At 37.4% G+C, this 21,181-nt stretch overlaps 3 protein-coding genes across 5 annotated transcripts; 1 reads left to right on the top strand and 2 right to left on the bottom strand.

The window, feature by feature from the left end:
• Positions 1-61: 61 nt before the first annotated feature.
• On the bottom strand, positions 62-12,310 carry prtfdc1a (phosphoribosyl transferase domain containing 1a). Of its 2 annotated transcripts, XM_079602332.1 has the most exons (9): positions 12,181-12,310; positions 11,949-12,055; positions 11,097-11,280; positions 7,916-7,981; positions 6,385-6,402; positions 4,963-5,045; positions 3,373-3,419; positions 3,173-3,249; positions 62-1,142 (listed from the first exon to the last, which is right to left on the bottom strand). In XM_079602332.1, exons 1-9 carry the CDS (start codon positions 12,226-12,228, stop codon positions 1,095-1,097), a joined length of 678 nt encoding a protein of 225 aa, XP_079458458.1. In that variant the 5' UTR covers positions 12,229-12,310; the 3' UTR covers positions 62-1,094. The 2 variants fall into 2 exon arrangements, with proteins under 2 accessions (XP_079458458.1, XP_079458459.1); XM_079602333.1 differs by lacking the exon at positions 6,385-6,402 and having other exon boundaries at positions 646-1,142.
• Positions 12,311-13,442: 1,132 nt separating this feature from the next.
• Positions 13,443-17,181, bottom strand: enkur (enkurin, TRPC channel interacting protein). Of its 2 annotated transcripts, none has more exons than XM_079601212.1 (6): positions 17,069-17,181; positions 16,774-16,858; positions 15,950-16,095; positions 15,557-15,789; positions 14,511-14,657; positions 13,443-13,785 (listed from the first exon to the last, which is right to left on the bottom strand). In XM_079601212.1, the coding sequence occupies exons 2-6, from the start codon at positions 16,851-16,853 to the stop codon at positions 13,612-13,614; spliced, it is 780 nt and encodes a 259-aa protein (XP_079457338.1). In that variant the 5' UTR covers positions 16,854-16,858; positions 17,069-17,181; the 3' UTR covers positions 13,443-13,611. The 2 variants fall into 2 exon arrangements, with proteins under 2 accessions (XP_079457338.1, XP_079457337.1); XM_079601211.1 differs by having other exon boundaries at positions 13,444-13,785; positions 17,074-17,118.
• Position 17,182: 1 nt separating this feature from the next.
• On the top strand, positions 17,183-21,083 carry thnsl1 (threonine synthase like 1). The gene is made up of 2 exons (XM_079601210.1): positions 17,183-17,286; positions 18,566-21,083. The coding sequence occupies exon 2, from the start codon at positions 18,588-18,590 to the stop codon at positions 20,766-20,768; it is 2,181 nt and encodes a 726-aa protein (XP_079457336.1). The 5' UTR covers positions 17,183-17,286; positions 18,566-18,587; the 3' UTR covers positions 20,769-21,083.
• Positions 21,084-21,181: the final 98 nt, after the last annotated feature.

Below are 21,181 nucleotides of genomic sequence, written 5' to 3'. Positions count from 1 at the left end.
CCGTCCGTCCCATCCATCCATCCATCCATCTAACACAATATATACACATATACAATGAAATATATAACGTTTTCATATTTTATTGTTTGTAGAAGAAAACATGCTAGCATTGTGCTATACATGTTAGAAACATGCCTACAAAGTGTTAAATCATGTTAGAAACATGCTAGCAATTGTGCCAAAACATGATAGCAACATTCTAAAACTCCTTCGCTTTGTCTGAAATCGACACTTCCCTGCTATATAGTATGCGAAAAACAGTATGCTAAAAGAGTATTACTGTATGTCCGAATGTCTAAAAACAGTAGGTAAAGTACCCGGGCGACCTACAACTTCCACCGAGATTCTAAAGTGTCCACTTGATGAATGGACGTGAAGCGACGCAACTGACACTGGTAGGTCACATGAGAGTCACATGTCGGATGTTGTACAGTACGTCCAAATTTCATTCATACTACATAGAATGTACTTTTTTAATGGTCGCAAGGTAAATTCAAATGGACACCAACTCTGACAGTATTTCAGACGCAGCACATATCTTTGTAGTGTCTCACTCACAAGAAATATACAACTTTTTCATATTGTATCATATGTCCTCTATAGTAGACATCAGGACTCTTCTACAGAGGCAAGACAACAAGGCAAGACAATCAAGGCATTTTATTTCAGTAATATCATCTGTAACATATTTATATTTTCACAATGCAAAGAAAAAATGCTATTAATTTTATATCAATTTTGGGATAAAGCTCCTGCCTCTCTACAACCCTAGGAAAGCGTAGAATGTCCTCCGTGGCATGGATGATCTCACAAACAAATGTCTTCTAAAGAGAACAAAATGGGCAGCTGGCTCTTAAACTGATACAGCATAAAAATGGAACTGGAAGTCTGTTTTCCTCATCATAACACGTTAGTATTGCGATGTGACTTTACTCAATTCATGCAAAACACATTATATAATATTTCAAAAATAATTCAGCATGTCAGTGACAGATATCAGATCTCTGATTTGAGAACACAGTAATCTTGTGTCAGGATGAGTTTTTCCTCCGTTACGGTAATATAAATGTCCATTCCTCTTGAATGGAGTTTTGTCACACTTTATATTTCTGTTTCCCCGTCTCGCTGATGACGCAGATGTGCTGTGAAGGGGAAGACATCGAGTGATAAATAAAGCAGAAAATAGAGCTGTACAAGTAACACAGCAAAATGTTTGCTTCTGCTTGTCTGCAGTGTGACAGATAGATGTTTTCCATCACATTTACAGCTTCAGGAGGGGCTTGGACACATGATGTAAGGCTGATTAGAGTTTTCTAGGAAAGATGAATGCTGTGCTGCATGCCAGATTTCATTTGGATGTTCACCAAGTCCTGCTCAACACTCAGTGCTGACATTCATGCTGCAGGTTCAGAGATTCATCTCTTATATAACGCCCTATGGTGAGCTTGGCCTTTTTATGCAGCTTTAAAGAGTTAGTTCACCCAGAACCGAAAATCCTGTCATTAATTACTCACCCTCATGTCGTTCCAAACTCGTAAGACATTCGTTCATCTTCAGAACACAAACGATGATATTTTTGATGACATCTGAGAGCTTTTTATCCCTCAATAGACAGCAACTACCACTTTGACGCTTCAAAAAGTTCATAAAGAGATCATAAAAGTAATCCATATGAATTGAGCGGTTTAGTCCAAATTTTCTGAAGAGACTTGTTCACTTTATATGATGAACAGATTTAATTTAGGCTTTTATTTACTCAAATTAATGAAATACTTTACATTTTTGAGTGAACCATCCTTCAACAACATCAACAACATCAAGGGGTCGTTCACGCATTTTATGATCGCTTTAAATGATGAACAGATTGAATTGCTTTTGTTCATTTATAAATATTGATCAGCAAACATGAACAGAAGCTCAACCGAACCTGCTTGACGAGGACAAACCTCTCCCGGAAGCTCAAACGTGATGCGTAACACGAGAATGAACCTCATTGGTTCTCACACGTCAAGTGAACATGCTTGAGCTTCCGTTCAACAATTGATGTGTGTATTGATGAATGTTTAAATGTGAATAAAAGCCTAAATTCAATCTGTTCATCATATGAAGTAGTCGAGTCTCTTCAGAAAATTTGGACTAAACCGCTCAATTCATATGGATTAGTTTTATGATCTCTTAAAGGAACACTCCACTTTTTTGGGAAATAGGCTCATTTTCCAACTCCCCTAGAGTTAAACAGTTGAGTTTTACCGTTTTCTAATCCATTCAGCCGATCTCCGGGTCTGGCGGTAGCACTTTTAGCATAGCTTAGCATAGATCATTGAATCTGATTAGACCGTTAGCATCTCTCTCAAAAAAAGAGTTTCGATATTTTTCCTATTTAAAACTTGACTCTTCTATAGTTACATTGTGTACTAAGACCGACAGAAAATTAAAAGTTGCGATTTTCTAGGCCAATATGACTAGGAACTATACTCTCATTCCTGCGTAATAATCAAGGAACTGCTGGTGTACCAGCAGGCGCAATGATATTACAAACTTAGTGCCCGTCAAGTTGGAAGTTACCGAGCTGGGGACTATTTCCAGGCGCTGTGTAACTACAGAAGAGTCAAGTTTCAAATAGGAAAAATATCGAAACTCTTTGGTCATTTTTTGAGAGAGATGCTAACGGTCTAATCAGATTCAATGATCTATGCTAAGCTATGCTAAAAGTGCTACCGCCAGACCCGGAGATCGGCTGAATGGATTCGAAAACGGTAAAACTCCACTGTTGAACTCTAGGGGAGTTGGAAAAGAAGACTATTTCCCAAAAAACTGGAGTGTTCCTTTAATTAATTTTTTGAAGCATCAAAGTATCAGTCGCGTAGCTGTCTATGGAGGGAAAGAAAGCTCTCAGATTTCATTAAAAAAATCTTCAATTGTGTTCCAAAGATAAACGAAAGTCTTACAGGTTTGCAACGACATGAGGGTGAGAAATTAATGACAGAATTTTCATTGTTGCATTTTCCTGTTGCTCTAGAGATACTGTAAGTTGACTGGATCAAAACAATTGGGCACTACCATTACATGCCTAATGTTCGTACATTTTTGTACTTAGGTTTCAAAGTCAAAGCCTCTCATCGTTTCATCTTCAAAAGGTCATGGAATTTAACAAAAATGGACGTAATCTTACATTGAGGTCCCTGAAGTACTCATTGTAGTCCAGAGCGTAACCCACCACAAAACGATTGGGAATGACAAATCCGACATCTGCAGAGAAACACAAGTAATCAGTTCTCACGAATCACAGCCGTGTTCAGATAATCATATTGTGATTCATTAAGGGCCATTTCCGCAGGGCAGAAGTATGTTTGAGCACCCTTGAGCACTCACAGTCAGGGAGCTCTGCCGCCCCGTGAGGAACCCTCTTCACCAGCAGCCTGAGGGAAGAGACACGGGAACACGTTAACACCCTTAACCTCCATTAGATCAAAACTATGAAAATGTCGAGGTCTGCCCCTCTTCTTCCGCTTGATTTGATCTCAGGCCACGCATCCTCTTACATTAGCTGTGTTTCCATCGGTGTGTCCCTTACACTTCATTTTCCTGGTTAGATAAACATTACATAAGAAAAGAGACCATATACAATCGTATTTTGTATTTTTACACTAACTGATGTTCTATGTATTAAAACCAAGTATAAATTTCATCAACGTAGTGTTTTTATGCATTTTTACATTTATTCCAAAATAATAACTAAAGGCAATAAGTTAACTTATTTTCAGCAGTCATCAAGCTTGTACACACTGGTCACAGATAGACACGAAGATGTACCTTTAATTTCCCCAAGCTATTGCTCACTAAAACCCCACACAGTCGTCATGTTTTCAGCTCATTTCAAGTTTGATGGTGGCGTGACATTAAGCGGTGATATCTAAGTGGCTGATTTGTTTACTTACTTTTTAATTAGTATTCCCATTAACGCCATCATTGTCTGTATTCAGGCCGATTCCAGAATGTGCACAAAATCAAGAGGCGGGATTTATCACACAAACCAATCATATCTAATCATAACTGATCATCCAATCATAGCTCGATGGAGGCATTTCCTCCTCTCACATGACTTCCCTTCAATTAGCTCCTGGGGAACGCCATAGCTGCTCAAAATACTGAAGGAGCTTTTAATTTATACAGTGATGATAGGCGTCGTATTCTTATAGGCAGACGTGGATCAGGTGAGAGTCAGCTGATGCGAGCTTACTAACGTGACCGCCAGAACTGACGCTACGCTTGATTTTTATGTGAATGTTTGGATATCTCATTAAAAAAAAACGCTGGATGGAAGCGCTAAGATGCGCTAATTGCAATCGAAATCGGACAAACGTTTTAACTAGGGCTGTGAAACGATTAATCGCATCCAAAATAAAAGTTTATGTTTACATAATAAATGTGTGTGTACTTGGTATAATTACTTTGTATATATAAATACACACACGTGCATGTATATATTTAAGATTTTTTTTTATTTATATATAAAATATTAATATTTATATATAATATATAAATCTATATACAGTATATACATGCAAATAATTACAAGTGTGTGTATTTATATATATAAAATAATCATACACAGTACACACACATATTATGTAAACACAAACTTTTATTTTGGATGCGATTAATCGATTAACATTGCATTTGGCTCCGCATTAAGTCAAATTCACTTTCTGTTTATTGCATTTCGTGTGCAATCATTTATAATGTACAAAAAAGAACCACAGTGGCTTCTCAAATTGCAGCAACTTCCATTTTTACTACAGATATTTTGCACCAATTTCCCAGCAAGCGGCGATTTTGTTCTCTTGAACGCATGGGATGGAAAAATTACTTTATTCGCAAATGTTTTATTCGATAATTCGAATTTTGTGCACATGTTAAATTCACAACTTTAGTTGGAAACATAGCTATTCCCCTTCTCACCCTGCAACTTTAACCATGTTGGGCTGGAAAGTCTCCACGTGCTGCAGAAGGGCTCTCATTGTCTTTCCTGTGTCCACTATTGCCTGTGAGGAAATGAATACATATAAGATTACACAGTAATGGAGATTTAGTGCTACATGCCTTGCTGTCTACAGGCATTCGGATTGTGTCTTCCTGTGGAGTTTCGCAGGTGCAGATTCCATGAGGATTTGCTCATAAGTGATCGACTTTGATCTGAAATACTCTAGCAATTTTGTCAAGCAAAAAATATCATTCTTCATTTACAGCACGCAATAAAAACTTGGCATTGATTTCAAAAGAGTTGGATTTTAGTATGTTACTAAGCTAACAATGCAATACACAAATCGTTCAAAAGTTTGGTGTTGGTGAAATGTTTTTTGAAAGACTTTTCTGGATGAAAAATACAGTAAAACAGAAATATTGTGAAATATTAGTACTTTTTAAAATAACTGTTTTCTAATGTGTTTTAAAATGTAATTCATTTCTGTGATGCAAAGCTGAATTTTCAGCATCATTACTCCAGTCTTCAGTGTCACATGATCCTTCAGAAATCATATGTTGATTTGCTGCTCAAGAAACATTTCTTATTATTATCAATGTTGAAAACAGTTCAAATTGTATTCATATATATACATTATATTTTTAAAACTTTTTTTTAGGATTCTTTGATGAACAAAGTTCAAAAGAACAACATTTATTTGAAATAGAAATATTTTGTGACATTACAAAATGTCTTTACAGTCACTTTTGTTCGATTGAATGCATCATTGCTAAATAAAAGTATTAATTTCTTTAAAAAGCTTGGTAGCTAGTGTATAGCACACGTATGATAAAAAAAGTTGAACTATGTTTATAATACTTTAATTTGCACTAACTGAACTTCTTTTTTAAGCATTTATCTTTACATTGTCCTCCATCTTTCACTGAACTCTTTGCACTGCATTCTGGGATTGCCTTGCATGCTGCTTTAGGATTTGGCAGCGGGATTTTAGCACTGCCTTCACCCCTGGAGTGCAGCTATGATCCCTGAAATTCTGTCTAGGTAGCACAAGCCTTTTAATGAGAGTTTAGTAACGTAAAAAAAACGTACCCAAAGTTATGGAAATAATGATCAACAGCACTGTTATTATTCAGCAGCACATGCGGGATCTACATGGGTGATTTCATTGGAAAACGTCTGATGTGAAATCTGATCTGAAAGGAAAATACCTTTCTACTCTATTGTTTTCCAGACAAATCCCAGACTACCCTGCACACGTGCCATGGGAATTGTTCATAACAAACTTTGTTTGCTTCTCTCTTGCATTTCATTCCAGTTAGTTTGTGTGATTTTGTTAAAATATATATGTTTATATGTGTCTGCATACTTTGCTAAACCCACTGTGAAAAGCACAATCTTACCTCCACAATCAAGACATTCTGTGTGGCATGTGAGGGGGGAACAGAGAGAGAATGTGTTAGAATGTAGAAAATCCAAGAGATTTAAAAAAAACATCCAAAAACAACAGGAACAACAAGAGAGAATCTGGATGTTATCATCATGGAAAACACACACTGTGATTGTTTGGTGGAATATTTTAAGTAGATATATGAGCCATGCAAGCACAGCCACCTTATTATATGGCATTCTATTCTATTATTATATTATACTTGTGTTTTCATGAGTAAAGATCATAGATTAGTCCAACCATGGAATGCCACATTAACAGTTTAATTTAGTCCCATTTTGGGTCATTTATTCATATCTTTTTTCCTATCATAAGAACTTCATGGATCATGGAATTTCTTAGATGAACATGTGCAATACACCACCGTTCAAAAGTTTGGGGTCGGTAAGATTGTTTTATGTTTTTGAAGAAGCCTCTTATTCTCACAAAGGTTGCCTTTATTTGATCAAAGACTGCAATATTGTGAAATATTATTCCAAATTAAAAGATCTGTTTTCTATTTGAATATATTTTAAAATGCAATTTATTCCTGTGAATCAAAGCTGAATTTTCAGCATCATTACTCCAATCTTCAGTGTCACATGATCCTTCAGAAATCATTCAAATATGCTGACTCAAGAAACATTTATTATTGTCAATGTTGACTTAATATTTATATGGAAACCATGCTATTTTGTTACAGGATTATTTGATGAACAGAACCTTCAAAAGAACAGCATTCATTTGATATAGAAATCTTACTGACCCCAAAATTTTAATTGATAGTGTAAATGCATTCAAGACAAATGACAGATGACATATTACTGGTAATGAATATAATCAATAACAGTCATCTGCTCACTATAGAGCTGCCTAATCTCTATATCGGACACATCTGTAATAATAAAGCAATTCTGGATGCTGTGCCATGACTATAGCAGGGAGTGAACAAAAGAACTGCAAACCTGACGATTATTCCTGTGGATTTGTCATAAGAAGTGACCCATTTGCCTTGAGAACAGCTCCAGTGCTTGGAGGGCTGGATGATATTGCACCGTTCATCAAGGATACCGCCTCTGGCTCTTTGCATGATAGAGGTGGGAATCTATTTGCAGTTTTGTGCACCAGAATGTCTCAATAATGGATAATGTTGAGGACTGATGAGGCCAAGAAAGGCACTTGATGCTTGTAAAAACATGTTTTTGAACAGTTTGACCAGTTTTATGGTGTCATGATTGAATGTGCTTGAAATATGTGTCAACAAACAAGTCTTGGTAGTTCAGAAAATTCTCAGTATAAGGTCTCAGAACTCTGGATATAATGATGCGGTTTGTTGTTGAAAACCTCAGACATATGAACACCAGACTTAGAAGCTGTACTTTCTCACTTAACTCGCTTAACCTAAATCGACTTACTATATGAAAAATCGTGTCTTTCGTCACTAATAGACTAGTAAAGCCCATTTTCATGCATTCTTATGACTAATAAGCAAACATGCGCATTACCTTTCCTTTCAGCATGGAGAGGTCGTCTGGTCCAATAATGTGCAGATCTTCAGTGGACTGGTCATTCTGTAAAAGACACAGAGACAGACGTTAAAAGGCCCCTTCTGTGGCCCTGTCAGCACGTATGATCTTACAGTCTCTAGACATGTCCGGACAGAAGCGGCTTTTGTCTGCTGAGAACAATTGGGTTGCGTCCTCTTCTCAGGGTCAAGTTGAACTTTTGTGAAGGGGTGAAGAGGCTCTTCTGTGCTTGAGAAGAACGTTCTGGCTTGGTTATGTTCACACAGGAAGCGGGACCACTGGATGATGGACTGGAGGCTCCTTAGGGGCCCGTGAGTTACAGCAAAACACACACTGTGAAGACCCAACCAACCCTGACAGAACAACTTGACCTTTACTGTATCCTTAGATTGGGTTTTCTCTGTGTATTTCAATTACAGTCAGATAAACATATATTGTGATAAAATACCAGAAAACATCTGATTACTAGTAGTACATTTGGATTTCTCTATAATGGTAGAAAAAAATGTCATTGTGTGGACATTTTTGCCAGTCCGATCAAATAATGAGTAAAGAAGTAGCCTCTCTCTCTCTCTCTCTCTCTCTCTCTCTCTCTCTCTCTCTCTCTCTCTCTCTCTCTCTCTCTCTCTCTCTCTCTCTCTCTCTCTCTCTCTCTCACACACACACACAGATTTGGTCGCATCTCTGTGGTATAGGTCTACTGTGTTTGGCAAATATAGTAATATCGTACATTGTTGTATACATCATCCAGGTATTCAGGAATCTGCACTCGTCCAATGTCATACTCTGCACAATACACATCAGTATTGCACAGAATGAAGAGTAGAGTAGCATGGAAACGCTATTCTGAGCACATCCATATCTTTCTGAATAACACGTGCACAGCATTAGAGCGCCCTCTGCTGACTACAGCTGATGACGGCCACTTTACCCGTTACAAAGCAAGACAAATGATAGGCAGAGATTATTTGCACTAGAAGGGTTACGGGTACACTAAGTGCTGTGCAAACAACAGTGTAAGTAATAGTTAGATGCTATTTGCACTAAGTGTAAATAGTGTTAGATGCTTTTTATTCTTAGCTAGTGCAACTTAGCAAATAGCCTACTAACAAATACTTTGCATGTCAGTGTATTGTAGTACACTGTAAAACAGTATAAGAGTTTATATGCTTATATTGATTAAAATACATAAATGTTGCCTTATTAGGACCTTACTTGTCTCAGTATAAGGCCCTCTAGGGGAGAGTGGGGTGAGTTGTGCCAATTTTTACTCAAAGTGACTTGTGAGGCCATGACAGTAATGCCTTCAACTTAAGGATTTACATATATTTCAGGATGTGGTGCATCCCTGAGAACAATAACTTTGGATCTGAAATACATTGTTTCAGAAATATAGCTTTTGGGAAAAAAAGTGGTCTCGTGGCACAACTTGCCCCTGGTGCGGGGTAAGTTGTGCCTTTGGGGGAATACGTTGGGGGTAAATTGTGCCAGTGATTTCTGAAGTAAAACAGAACATTTTAATGTTATGAACTGTAATGCTATATAAAACCAAGACAAATTTAATACAAAATGACTAATTTAAGGTTTATTTAGATATTGTCACCCTATTAAACTGTTAGAATACCATAGCATGCGTTTTTCCAATATGGTAAATTTTGTATTGAACATAACTCTGGATCACAGTGTCACAGAGACAAGAGGGCAGGCTCATTTTACTCAGACGACCAATCAGTCTCTCAGGATCATTGTGAAGCTATCAAGCCACGCCCTAGCAACCATTTAGAGCACCATAGCAACACAATTTATGATATTTGTGAATCATTTCAGGCAAAAAGGCTTTGGCGATAGATGCCTGTTGACATAGAATGCTGTCTGTCAATTATGTAACATATAAGAATAAAGTGACTAGGCTAATTTCTAAACATCCTGTGATTTAGGCCACTTAAAAACTTAATAAAACTTCTCTTTAATAACATAGTGCAAACTCAAAACTGAAATCAGTGTTAGCTAAATTAAACAAATGGTAGGTAGGCCTAAGTCAAACACTGATGATGAGGCATACCCATCTCCTCACTTCTCCAGATTATCGCCTGTGAGTGTCTAGGTGGTCTGGTTCTGGCACAACTTAACCCAGGCCCTTTGGCACAAATCACCCCAGACCCACAAGTTTGAAAAACTAGCATGATCCAGCAGTTAAGAGCTAACTTTATGCTAACTGTATAGACTCATTGTATAGCATGCTAAAGCAATAAAACATATGTGAAATGTTTTCAAACGTGTCTATACTTGTTCAGACACTACAATCAAAAAACCTTAATCATAGAAATTTTACTTTGAAAGGAAAAAAACAGTTTTTTGAGCTAAAATGTGTTTACACTCATGCCATGTGTCTCTCTTCTTTGGAGGATGAGTAAAATTGATTGCTTTTCAAAATTATGTGGTCACATGACCAATTTCTCCTATGGTTTTCCAGAAACAAGGGGTGGAACTACTTCCCCCCTGGCACAAATCACCCCACTCTCCCCTACACTACACCAACCCATAGCCATATTGAACCTGCTAATCAGTAAAGATGTACTTTAGGTCCAGGAAAGATGGTTGTATTAGCCTATATGATAATTCTTTGAAAGGCTATGAGATCGACTGTATGCATATTATTCGCATATTCTTCGGGCTTAATATGAGCGGCACGTGTCGCGCCAATCAACGCTGGAACACCACATCAAATTTCTCTTTATTTTCACTTTTCGAAGATTTCCTCCATTTTTTTTAAATACACGCTTCTCTCTTTTAAAATAAATAAATAAACGGCTGATTTGAACTCATATCGGTCACTAAGTCACTATCCTTAATCACCATGCCATGGTTACGTGACTAGCCTTTTTTTTTTTTTTTTTACCTGATTCAACCAATGGTGGGCGGAGATAGTCTAAATAGCCTTTGCCTTGGCTATTTATTTAAAAATGATCTTGCAGTGTATAATTTTTTTCCCAGTTTGGTAAGTTTGGTCATTTCTGAGTGTAAACATGAGTTGATGTGGATTTTAGGGGTGTGTAAACTATGGGTTTTAAGATGTGTTAAAAGGTATGCTCTGAGAAACACGATAGAGCACTCTGCTATAGTTAGCTATTATATGCATACGATTTGTGCTTCTCCTCACCAGATAGCTCTTAAAGCGGATGAACTCTACTCTGGTGGTCAGTCTTCTGCTGGCGCTGCGACTCTGAGCTTTGATTGACTCCACCAGGTCAGAACAGAACTTGTATCCTCCCTTCAGAACACACAGAACCATCATGTCATGATGTCCGATGTCTTCAAGGATGTCTCTGGCCAGACACTCGATCCTACAAATCACATTAGATCACAATGTTAGGAACTGTGTTTGTGGAGGTCATGTGATTCCATAAATTAGATTTAAGGGTCACATGAAGTTAATGTGCAAAGTTGTAGATCAACCCAAATTACTTTGGAATGTGATTGTGGAGCAGAAAGCATAAGGCTAAACAATGATGAAAATGAATATTTGAAAGCAGAAACAGGCTATATTGCATGTTTTTACATCATACTCATTTAGCCTACTCCAATCGAGAGGAATTTTGTTTTTTAATAATGGTTTTTTGAAATAACTGACATAAATAAGTAACAAAAATAGCGAAGTTGTAAATGACAATATCTCAATAATATCCTAGCCTACTTGTTTCTCAAACATTTTGCTTAAAATTTCTGCTCCTCAGATTTTTCTTCAGAGAAAAAGATCCCAGTTATTTCACACATCTATTCTAGAGTTTCAGAAAATGTCTCCACAAAGTCTCAAACTGTGCTCAGATTTGCCGAGATCTATAGTTTGCAAGGTCATAAATCTCAATATGAACTAAAATTTCTCATAAAATTTGACCAAATGATCTGATCTGATCTAAAGTTGTTTATTATCACTTGTCAATGCACAGTGAGCTAACATGAATTTTTACATTTGCACAAATGTTATGATATGTGTCCAGAAGAGTGTGTTTACCTGTTCATAATGACTCCATGAGGGATGTACACACACTCCAGATCACCCTTGTAATGCTCAGGATAATTAAACAGCTCAAGACTGTAACCTGACCACCCGTCTTTAATCTATATCAACAGTCAATGAATATTATATAAAACAAGTAGAAATGAAAAAATGCAAAACGAAGAAAAAAATACTATGCAAATTAAACAAGCTTTCTCATAAAATTCAATATGTCAGGCATATTTACCACAACGCCTGGTTCTTCTCTTTGGTCATCTGCCATGTTCGTGGTCATATGTGTGAGAGTGCATTAAACCGAAGCTTTCTGAGAGAGGACGAGATGTTTGCACACACCCACTTTACATCACTAAACACAGTGGGATGTGTTTTACGTTTTCATTATCAAAATATGCCAATTCTTTCCTTTTAGATATACATGGCCATAGACATAGTTTAGTTAAAAATATTTCTAATGGCTTTTATGAATAGAGATTTGTTCTTTCACATGAGTCACATTATTAACTCAAGTCATGTTGCTCATAACTTCAGCACAACAGAATCTCATTCACGACAGACCTACATATTTCTCCTCTGCATTTGAACACAGATCATCTTCAGCGAGTCTAAGTGTTATGATGTTTGTAATGAAAATAATGTAGCCTACCATAACATTGTAACAAAACAACATTAATAAAGCTTCACAACAAGAAAGCTATAGCTATAGTCTGGCTTTGACTTAAAATAGCATTGTGCAAGGTCGGAAATGCAACCAAAATTTATAAAAATGCCCCCTAAATTTAAGATATGAATTGCCCTTATGAATTCTTGTATTCTGTGTTTATAACATAATATAGTTAAGCAATATCACACGAGCAGGAGTGCTATTTTTTCCAATATCAGAAAATAGCACTCCTATATCATACTACACAACAGCACAATCGAAAAATTGTACCAAAAAAGGCAGAAAAGTTATGTCTCCCTGCAACACACAGCGGTGATTCGTTCTCGAGCGATTCATCGTTTTTGAGCGAATCAGGTGAGTCAATGATTCATTCATAAAATCAATGGACTTCTATAAGAGCCAGTTTGAATGAATGATTCTGATACACTTATTTCGACTTAGTTTCATATTTAATAGTATGATCCCCCCCCCCTTCATATTTACTGTATATATTCAAAATGCTATATTTAGAACATTAATTTCGAAACATTGTAATTGCAGTGAAAATGGATTTTGATAATTGCAGTGAAGATGGATTTTGTTGCTACTGATTTCATTTAATTGGCATGACAGCCCTATGGTGTATAACGTTAAATAGTGTAATTAATCAAATGATGATCAACAATATGTACAGTAACTTTTTATTATAAGAGGGGTGCCCTTTTTTCACCTGAGCACCTGCCCTCCAAAATGTATGTGCACAGCCCTCATACAGAATGTAAAGAAAGTAAACGGATAATTTTCATTTCATGTTGACTTCAAAGGGATGAAATTGCTCAGAGACCATTCAGGTTATCTAAAATGATCTTTATTGCACTCAGATCGGCTGTCAAACTTTACAGAAGCCTTTAAAAACTAATCTTGAAGGACCAGAAGAGGATGAGCCAAGACACTGTGGCAGTTTTGCCCGTTTCAAATGTTGTTCCTGCATATTTGCTGGACTAGCTAACATCACGCTCAGTTATTAGTAATGTATATGGTTTTGTGTTGTTCCACCAGGTCAATATCTCTCTCCAGCTGCTTCATCTCCTGCTCCAGACGCTCCTTCCTGTATTTTTTGGGAGCTGTGTCTGTGACAACAGAGAGGCCCTGGTACTGATGATGAACGTCGTCCCAGTTCTTCTTCAGAGCCTGTCAAAAGTCATATCTTGAAATATGAAAACCATCAGTGTTGGGGTAACTCACTACAAGTAACTTGAGTTACGTAATCAGATTAATTTTTCAAGTAACTAAAGTAACGCATTACTTTTCAAAATTTACTTCAAAAAATCTAAGTTACTTTTTCACATTTATGACTGACAGCTCTCCTGTCCCCTTGTTGAGAGAAATAAAGTGAGGTGTTGTGTGCGCTGTGTGAACATGATGGTTATTTTAGTTCTAGACTAAATGTGAACATGCATTTACTCATCTCACTTGCACAAAAACATTCATCAAAACGAATAAAAACAGTAAAATGTAATTTCAGAATTTTACACTAAGCGTTTATAATTAACTATATTAAATTACACAAATATACTTTATGTATTTAATCTCACTTTATTACCTATGTCTTTGTTGCTGACCTTCAATTATATAATTCAACCATACTAATAAGCAAAAATAACTTTAGATTAGATTTAGAATAAATTAGAGTGTTGAACTTTCTGTGTATCCTATTGTTCTTTAATCCAGCATAGCAGCACTGCTGAACAGCGCCCTCTACTGTACAGGAGTAAATATGCATTTCCATCAGCCTGAGGCTTATTCATTTCACTTTTGATGTGAAAGGGCCTTTACATTTGCCAAAACAGAATACAGAATACAGACTGTGAACAATTAGAGATTGTTTCATTCAGAGTACATGTGTATTTGTTTACCTGTAGGATATGATGTCGTTCTTCACCAGAGAGCTGTTTCATGGCTCCTTCTCTCATACGCTCCTTGACATAGTTGTCATATTCCTGTTGTGCTTTCCTGACTTCCTGTCTGCGCTGAAGCAGGTACTCTGGAGTCTGGCCATAGTCCTGAGAACACGCAGAAACAGGCTTTTCTTACTGGTTTTGCAGTATGCAGTGCTGGGTAGATTACTTACAAATTCTAGTCGATTACTGATTTCGAATTATGACCACAAAAAAAAAAGTAAAAAAAAAAATAATACTAATAATTTAGTTATTCATTACATTACAAATCTTGTATCATATTGATATAAAAATACAAAGAGAAAGAAAATATATTACATTCTATGTTATCAACAGCATGAAGTGCATTAAACATTACATTACGGCAGGGTCTGTGAGTTTAATAAAGAGCTAATAATTAAATCATTAAAATTAAAATAAATTATTTAAAAATGATACAAATTATAACAAAAATGTGTTGTGAAAGATAACAGGCTTCCAAAGACATAGCAATACACAGTTAAATAACTTACTGAGTAAAATTTAAAAAATAATGAATCATTCATTCATCGGGAGTTGATTAGATATGCAAAGTTGCAATGTTGAGGAAACACTTCTAAAAAGTGAAATGATTTCTGTAAATCCAGTGATACTTGTGGCCTCTCAATTTTCCATGTTATTAGATAGATCCATAGCGGCTGGTCTGTGTGTGCAATTTCACAAAACTAGAAGACTTTCTGAATGTAAGCGATATGCTTTTTTAGAAAGGAAAATGTAAAACATGAAAAGGAAGAATTAGTGAGCATCAATAAATAATGAATGATTTACTACCATTGTGTGAATAATATGTAATCAATAAAAAGTTACTGTAGTTTGATTACGAGTATTTTCAAATATATATAAAAAATCTAATTACAAGTCCTTTTTGGAATCTGATTATGTAATTCAGATTGTGCAAAGTATTTTTTGGATGAAATACAAGAGCAAGTGAAACATGAAACTCACGTTCACTTCGCTCTCCTCACCTTCTTCTTTATGAATTTCGGGATGAGACCAGAGTTCTCCAGCGGCTGTTTGTCCCCCTTCTTGGTGTCAGCATACACTGGCTGCACTTTCTTTGGGAGTGCCATGATGTTCTCAACGGCGTTGGTCTTAATAAAGTTCTTGTTGCTGTAGAGACCCATGAGCGGCTTCTCTGTTCTTGCGGGTACTGGTGGTTTACCATGTAGCTCATCATCTTCATATTTAAATGGTTTCTCTGAAATAGTACAAATAAATGATCCAAGCAAAGCTTTAGTGGTCCACACATGAAACTGGCATTTTATGATTGTAATTAAAATATTTTTTCTGTATTTAAAAAGGTCAAATTATATAATGAATGCTCAAAATGTCTTAAACAGCAAATGCAGGATATGTACTCTCAGGGAGTTTAGGTTCCTTGGAGTGTTTCTGTAGATAGTTTGTTGCCAACGGTACGTCCACTTTCGCTGGTCCCATTGTTTTATTGGGGGATTTGTTCACCACTTTCTCCAGCTTCACCTGCTCTCTGAACTTTGACATGTACCTGGAAATTATATTAATGGATGAAAAGATATTAATGAATGAATCTCACAAAAAAATATGTCTTGGTCTTTCATTCCAAAACCAATAGAACAAAAAACAATATAATAAAATAGTCAAATTTAAAAAATATATTTCACATTTTGACATCAATTTCAATTAAGTAGTTTTGCCACTAAACAGCAAATGATCAATAGGCTAAGTTATGTATAAAAGTTATACAAGATTCAACTTAAAAAAACAAAACAGTTTAATGTAATTTAAGTTTAAATGACTAAAAACATCCAAGTTGATTGTACTTTTAAAATGCAAGGCAGCTAACTTACTTTGTGTGTGTGTGTGTGTGTGTGTGTGTGTGTGTGTGTGTGTGTGTTATCGACAACCATTCTTACAGGATTCACATTACATAGGCTACTCATTAAAAGGAAAAACTATAAATACTTTACCATTTAAATAGATCAGTTTTAATAAGCTCATAATGACGAGACCTGGTGAAAATTGTACTTAATTGTAACAATGTGATAAAATGGTGTTAGCCTACAATGTAAATACATTTACATATAATTTGTAAAATAAAACTATTTTTTAAATATCAAAAGAGAATTTGAAAAAAAGATAACTTAGAACACTTATAATATCAGGCTATTGTGGTATTAATTTGATCTTAAAGCTGAAACTCTACCTGGGTGCTTTCATGGCTTTTTCTTCCTCTTTTGGAATAAGGTTATAGATGCTCTCTGGAGGATAGATGATGTTGCTCATGATGTCTGATAATAGAGACAAAAAATGAGAGGAAAGAGAAAAGGTCCCGCTGCACTGTTTTATGAGCCTAAAATGGCTGGTATTATTTAACAAACGTCTCTATGACAACCACTGCCAAGCAACATTAAACAGTTTCCCCTTGTTTTATTTTCTCCCGCATTAGTCACAAAAGATTCTGATAGTGTCAGTTGTTTAAACGTCAAAGTTGAACAAACCTTACAAAAAAACATGCACATGCCGATGCAAAAATTTGTTTTAGTATTATGATTTGAAAATGACGGACAGCGTGTGACGAAGGCCATGTAAGGCTCAGAACGTAAACGGAAAATGTCCGTTTGCTGTTGCCGTACTGACGCGGTTTGTTTACATGACCCACGCTATGCGCGCACGTGAGAGTGAGATTACTGTTAGTCAGATAAACGTTGTGCTTTAGGTAAACCTTACTTTTTGTACTCTACATATTGCCAAATATGTGTGTAAATCTATTATACGTAATCATGTACTCCTATCAGAAAACATTAACTTGCAAACCTAATATTCTGCAGATAGACAGACTGTCAGATAGATATTGTGCAATAAGTGTACAGTTTGTAACTTAGTTATTTCTCTCTGCATTTTAAGGTACATGTCATATTAAAAAATATATTACAGATAATTGCCATACATAGTCTTCATTAAAGTCATGTAATCGCCTGAAATTGATAATAACTAAATCCTTTTCCCCCATGTTGCACTCGTTTCATGTTCATGTCCAGCCAAATAATGAAAACATAAAAATATTTATTGGAATTGTTCTTTGATTGCTAAAAGCTACATTTTATGTGAACCTATGACTAAATCGATTTAAATTGCACACCACATCAGTGCTTGAACTCGGCAGGAAATGAAAATTCATCCTATCTATTTTGTAAATGCATGTTTCTTATTGCGAACTCTTCATGCATGCATTTTTTTTTTACCTCGTAATCTTTTAATAAAAATATAATTGGATTATGCACTGAAACGCCAGACTCTCTGGTGATGTAGCTGCATGCCAGACTTCTCCAATCATTTAGTCTCATTAAACCAACACTGCAAGCCCACATTTCAAAATTCAGTGAGTGGAACCAAGTCCCTGCCCTAATTTTATTCCTTTTCAATAATTTGTTACACTAAGATATCACAATGCAGAAGAAAAGATCTGTCGGTACTTATGTTTCATTGTGACTTTTAAGACCCTGTTCTAAACGGCATACTTCATGTGCATCTGCGGTGTTCCACAAGACTGCAGGGTGTCCCATTTGTCATTTTAGGTTTCAGAAGGGTGCTCACAAGCCAGTGCCAAGTCCGCACTGAGGCGAGCTACACAGCAGACTTCCACCCGACAGACAAAGCAGCGTTATGTCATAAAAGTGTGGAAGTGGAGAAAGACAGTGAAGGCTTAGAGTTCCATTGAGATGGGCTATGTGTTTATTAAAACAAATATTTACATTGATTAAACCAATACAATATCCCTCAGCTTCACAGTCAAGTCTTAAGATTTTTTTCTAAGACACGTTTATTAAAGCTACTCAAATGCTCTAATTAAACTAAGGCCTAATCCTGGCTTACTCTAAGCCCTGTCTGTGAAACCAGGCCTAAACATTACATTTTGTATTTTAGCAAATACGATATAATCTTTCTATCATATCTATGACATGATTTTAATTCCGTAACATATTTCTGCTTCCTAGATTATATGATCTTTTTTCCAAGATGATCGCTGCAAGTTTCGGCCAGCTGTTGGCTAAAGTGAGCAAGCTGAGGACCCACCTGCTCTTTACTCCTTCATACTTCACTACAGCACGGCTATCAAATCAAATCTCTAAACCACATGAAAGAAACATTCTCCTGATGGGTCCTCCTGGAGCAGGGAAGACCTGCGTAGGGCGGATTGTGGGACACAGACTAGGTATGCCTGTTATTGATATAGATGACGATGTTCTCGAAAGGACGTGGGGAATGAGTGTGGCAGACAAGCTCTCTGAAACCGGTGGTGATGGTTTTATTGAAGAAGAAGGTAAAGCAGTGTGCAGATTTGCAGCCACAGGAAGTGTCATCTCTCTGACCGGCTCCAATCCCCTGCATTCGGACGCCATGCGCCACCTGAAGCGCTCTGGACTGGCCGTGTACCTGGATGTGGACACAGAAGATATCATGCAGAGACTCTCTCGAATGAAAGTGAACAGGATTGTGGGTCAGGATGCTGGTGTTTCTATGAGAGAGATATTACATTACAGGAAGCAGTTTTATGAGAAATGGCTAGATGCGAGAGTCCTTTGTGGGACAGGAGACTCCGTGGAGGACGTGGCTGATAAAGTGCTGAGGACTCTGCTCAGATATGAGGATTCAGAATCAGAGATGTTTGTTTCAACGAGGAGCCAAATATCAAGTGACCCCAAGTTCTTCAGTGATGTCGTCATAGAGGGTCTTGCACCAGATGGAGGGCTTTACGTACCAAAACAAGGTTTCCCCAAACTGGAACCTTCAGAATGGTTGAGAATATCCAGCATGCCGTATGCCACGAGAGCTGTGGCCATACTGGAAAACTGTATCCATCCCATGGACGTGTCCCCTGTAGAATTGAGCACAATGGTGTGTCGCGCTTACGGCCAGAACTTCGCCGATCGGTCGGTTGTGCCTCTAAAGCACCTCACTGATCATCAGTATCTTCTAGAACTCTTTCACGGCCCAACTGCCTCTTTTAAAGACCTGGCACTGCAGTTGATGCCTCAGCTGTTTGCCCACTGCCTGCCACAGATGTGCAACTACCTGATTCTAGTGGCCACATCTGGAGATACCGGAAGCGCGGTGCTGAACGGCTTCAGAAATCTTAAAGACAGTGACCGGGAGAGGATCGGCGTGCTTGTGTTTTTCCCTGAGAACGGAGTCAGTGAGATTCAGAAGCTACAGATGACAGGATTTCAAGAGGGAAATGCCAAGTCCATCAGCGTCCTGTCCGACTTTGACTTCTGCCAGAGGAGCATTAAAAGAATGTTTGGCGACTCAAGCTTGACCGGACATTTAGCTGTGGAATATGCCACGGTTCTCAGCACCGCAAACTCGATAAACTGGGCCCGGCTGCTCCCTCAGGTGGTCTATCACTGCTCGGCGTACATGGACCTGCTTAGAAATCGCACGTTGACTTTCGGAGACCCCATTGACGTGTGCATCCCTACCGGAAACTTTGGCAATGCCATGTCAGCCCTGTACGCCAAACAAATGGGAATCCCCATACGGAAGGTGATCTGTGCATCCAATCATAACTGCATCATATCCGACTTCATCGCTAGTGGCAAGTATGATCTCCGCAACCGGAAGCTGCAGGTTTCAAACTCTCCTGCCATTGACATCCTGAAGTCGTCCAACCTTGAGAGGTTCATCCATCACGCTTCCGGTGGGGATGGAAGTCTCGTCAGAGATCTGTTTTTGAATCTAGAAAGAGACCGGTTCTTTAAAGTGTCGGAGACTTTACGGCAGAAGATAAATCTGGAAGTTCAAGCTGGTTGGTGCTCTGAAGAAGACTGTTTGAGGGCCATACGGGAGGTGCACGCGACAACAGGCTTCATAATGGACACTCACACAGCGGTTGGGAAAGTAGTGGCCGATCGTATACATGACAAATCCTGCCCGCTTGTGATATGCTCCACTGCACACCACGGGAAGTTTGCTCCGGCTGTCTTAAAAGCCCTTCAGTGTCGGGATATCCCACCGGATCCTGTTGAGCAGTTGGATAAACTCTGCAGCATTGGAGGCCGAGAGCAGATGCATGACGCTCTGCTGGAGTGCATGGGAAACGGCGGACATCATCCACATAAAGTATGTCAGGCTGACTATAACAAGCTCACAGATGAAGTAGAAACTATGATACAAGACTCATTTCTGAGAGTCCAGTGAGACCTGCAGTACCTGCACATGTCCACTTGATGGCAAAGTCTGTCAAGAAACCACAAACATGATCAAATCTGAACACAAGGTGACTGATGGAATGAGATGCAGTTCAAATGCTTTTCATGTTACTTAAGTAAACAAACTAGCCTTAATTGTACTCATAATCTCTCAAATTTAGTGTTGATAACTTTATTTAAAAAGCCTGTTTATACTGATAGTTGCTAAATTGTTGGCAACTGTAAACAGTATACAATTACATAATGAAATATTACTTGGTGGAATTATTCTTTTTGAATTGTATTAATAAATATAATTTATTTATCATTGTCGTTCATTATTTGTTCATGTTAGTTCACAGTGTATTAAATAATGTTAACAAATACAACGTATTAGAATTTTTTTAATTAACATTAACTAAG

This window comes from Phoxinus phoxinus (genome assembly GCF_949152265.1).
Source record: "Phoxinus phoxinus genome assembly, chromosome: 24".
Classification (NCBI taxonomy): Eukaryota; Metazoa; Chordata; class Actinopteri; order Cypriniformes; family Leuciscidae; genus Phoxinus; species Phoxinus phoxinus.
Note: the sequence above shows the minus strand (reverse complement) of the source record. Positions and strands in the feature narration are given on the sequence as shown.

Excerpts from the sequence above, each read along its gene's own strand:
- enkur (XM_079601211.1), bottom strand. Across the intron at positions 16,096-16,773 it reads AAAGCCATGAAAGCACCCAG|GTACATGTCAAAGTTCAGAG; the intron begins GTAGAGTTTCAG and ends TATAATTTCCAG. Across the intron at positions 14,658-15,556 it reads CGAAATTCATAAAGAAGAAG|GACTATGGCCAGACTCCAGA; the intron begins GTGAGGAGAGCG and ends GCGTGTTCTCAG.
- prtfdc1a (XM_079602332.1), bottom strand. The coding sequence starts at position 12,228 with ATGACCACGAACATGGCAGATGACCAAAGAGAAGAACCAGGCGTTGTG. Across the intron at positions 12,056-12,180 it reads GAGAAGAACCAGGCGTTGTG|ATTAAAGACGGGTGGTCAGG; the intron begins GTAAATATGCCT and ends CTGTTGATATAG. Across the intron at positions 11,281-11,948 it reads CATGGAGTCATTATGAACAG|GATCGAGTGTCTGGCCAGAG; the intron begins GTAAACACACTC and ends TGTGATTTGTAG.
- thnsl1 (XM_079601210.1), top strand. The coding sequence starts at position 18,588 with ATGATCGCTGCAAGTTTCGGCCAGCTGTTGGCTAAAGTGAGCAAGCTG.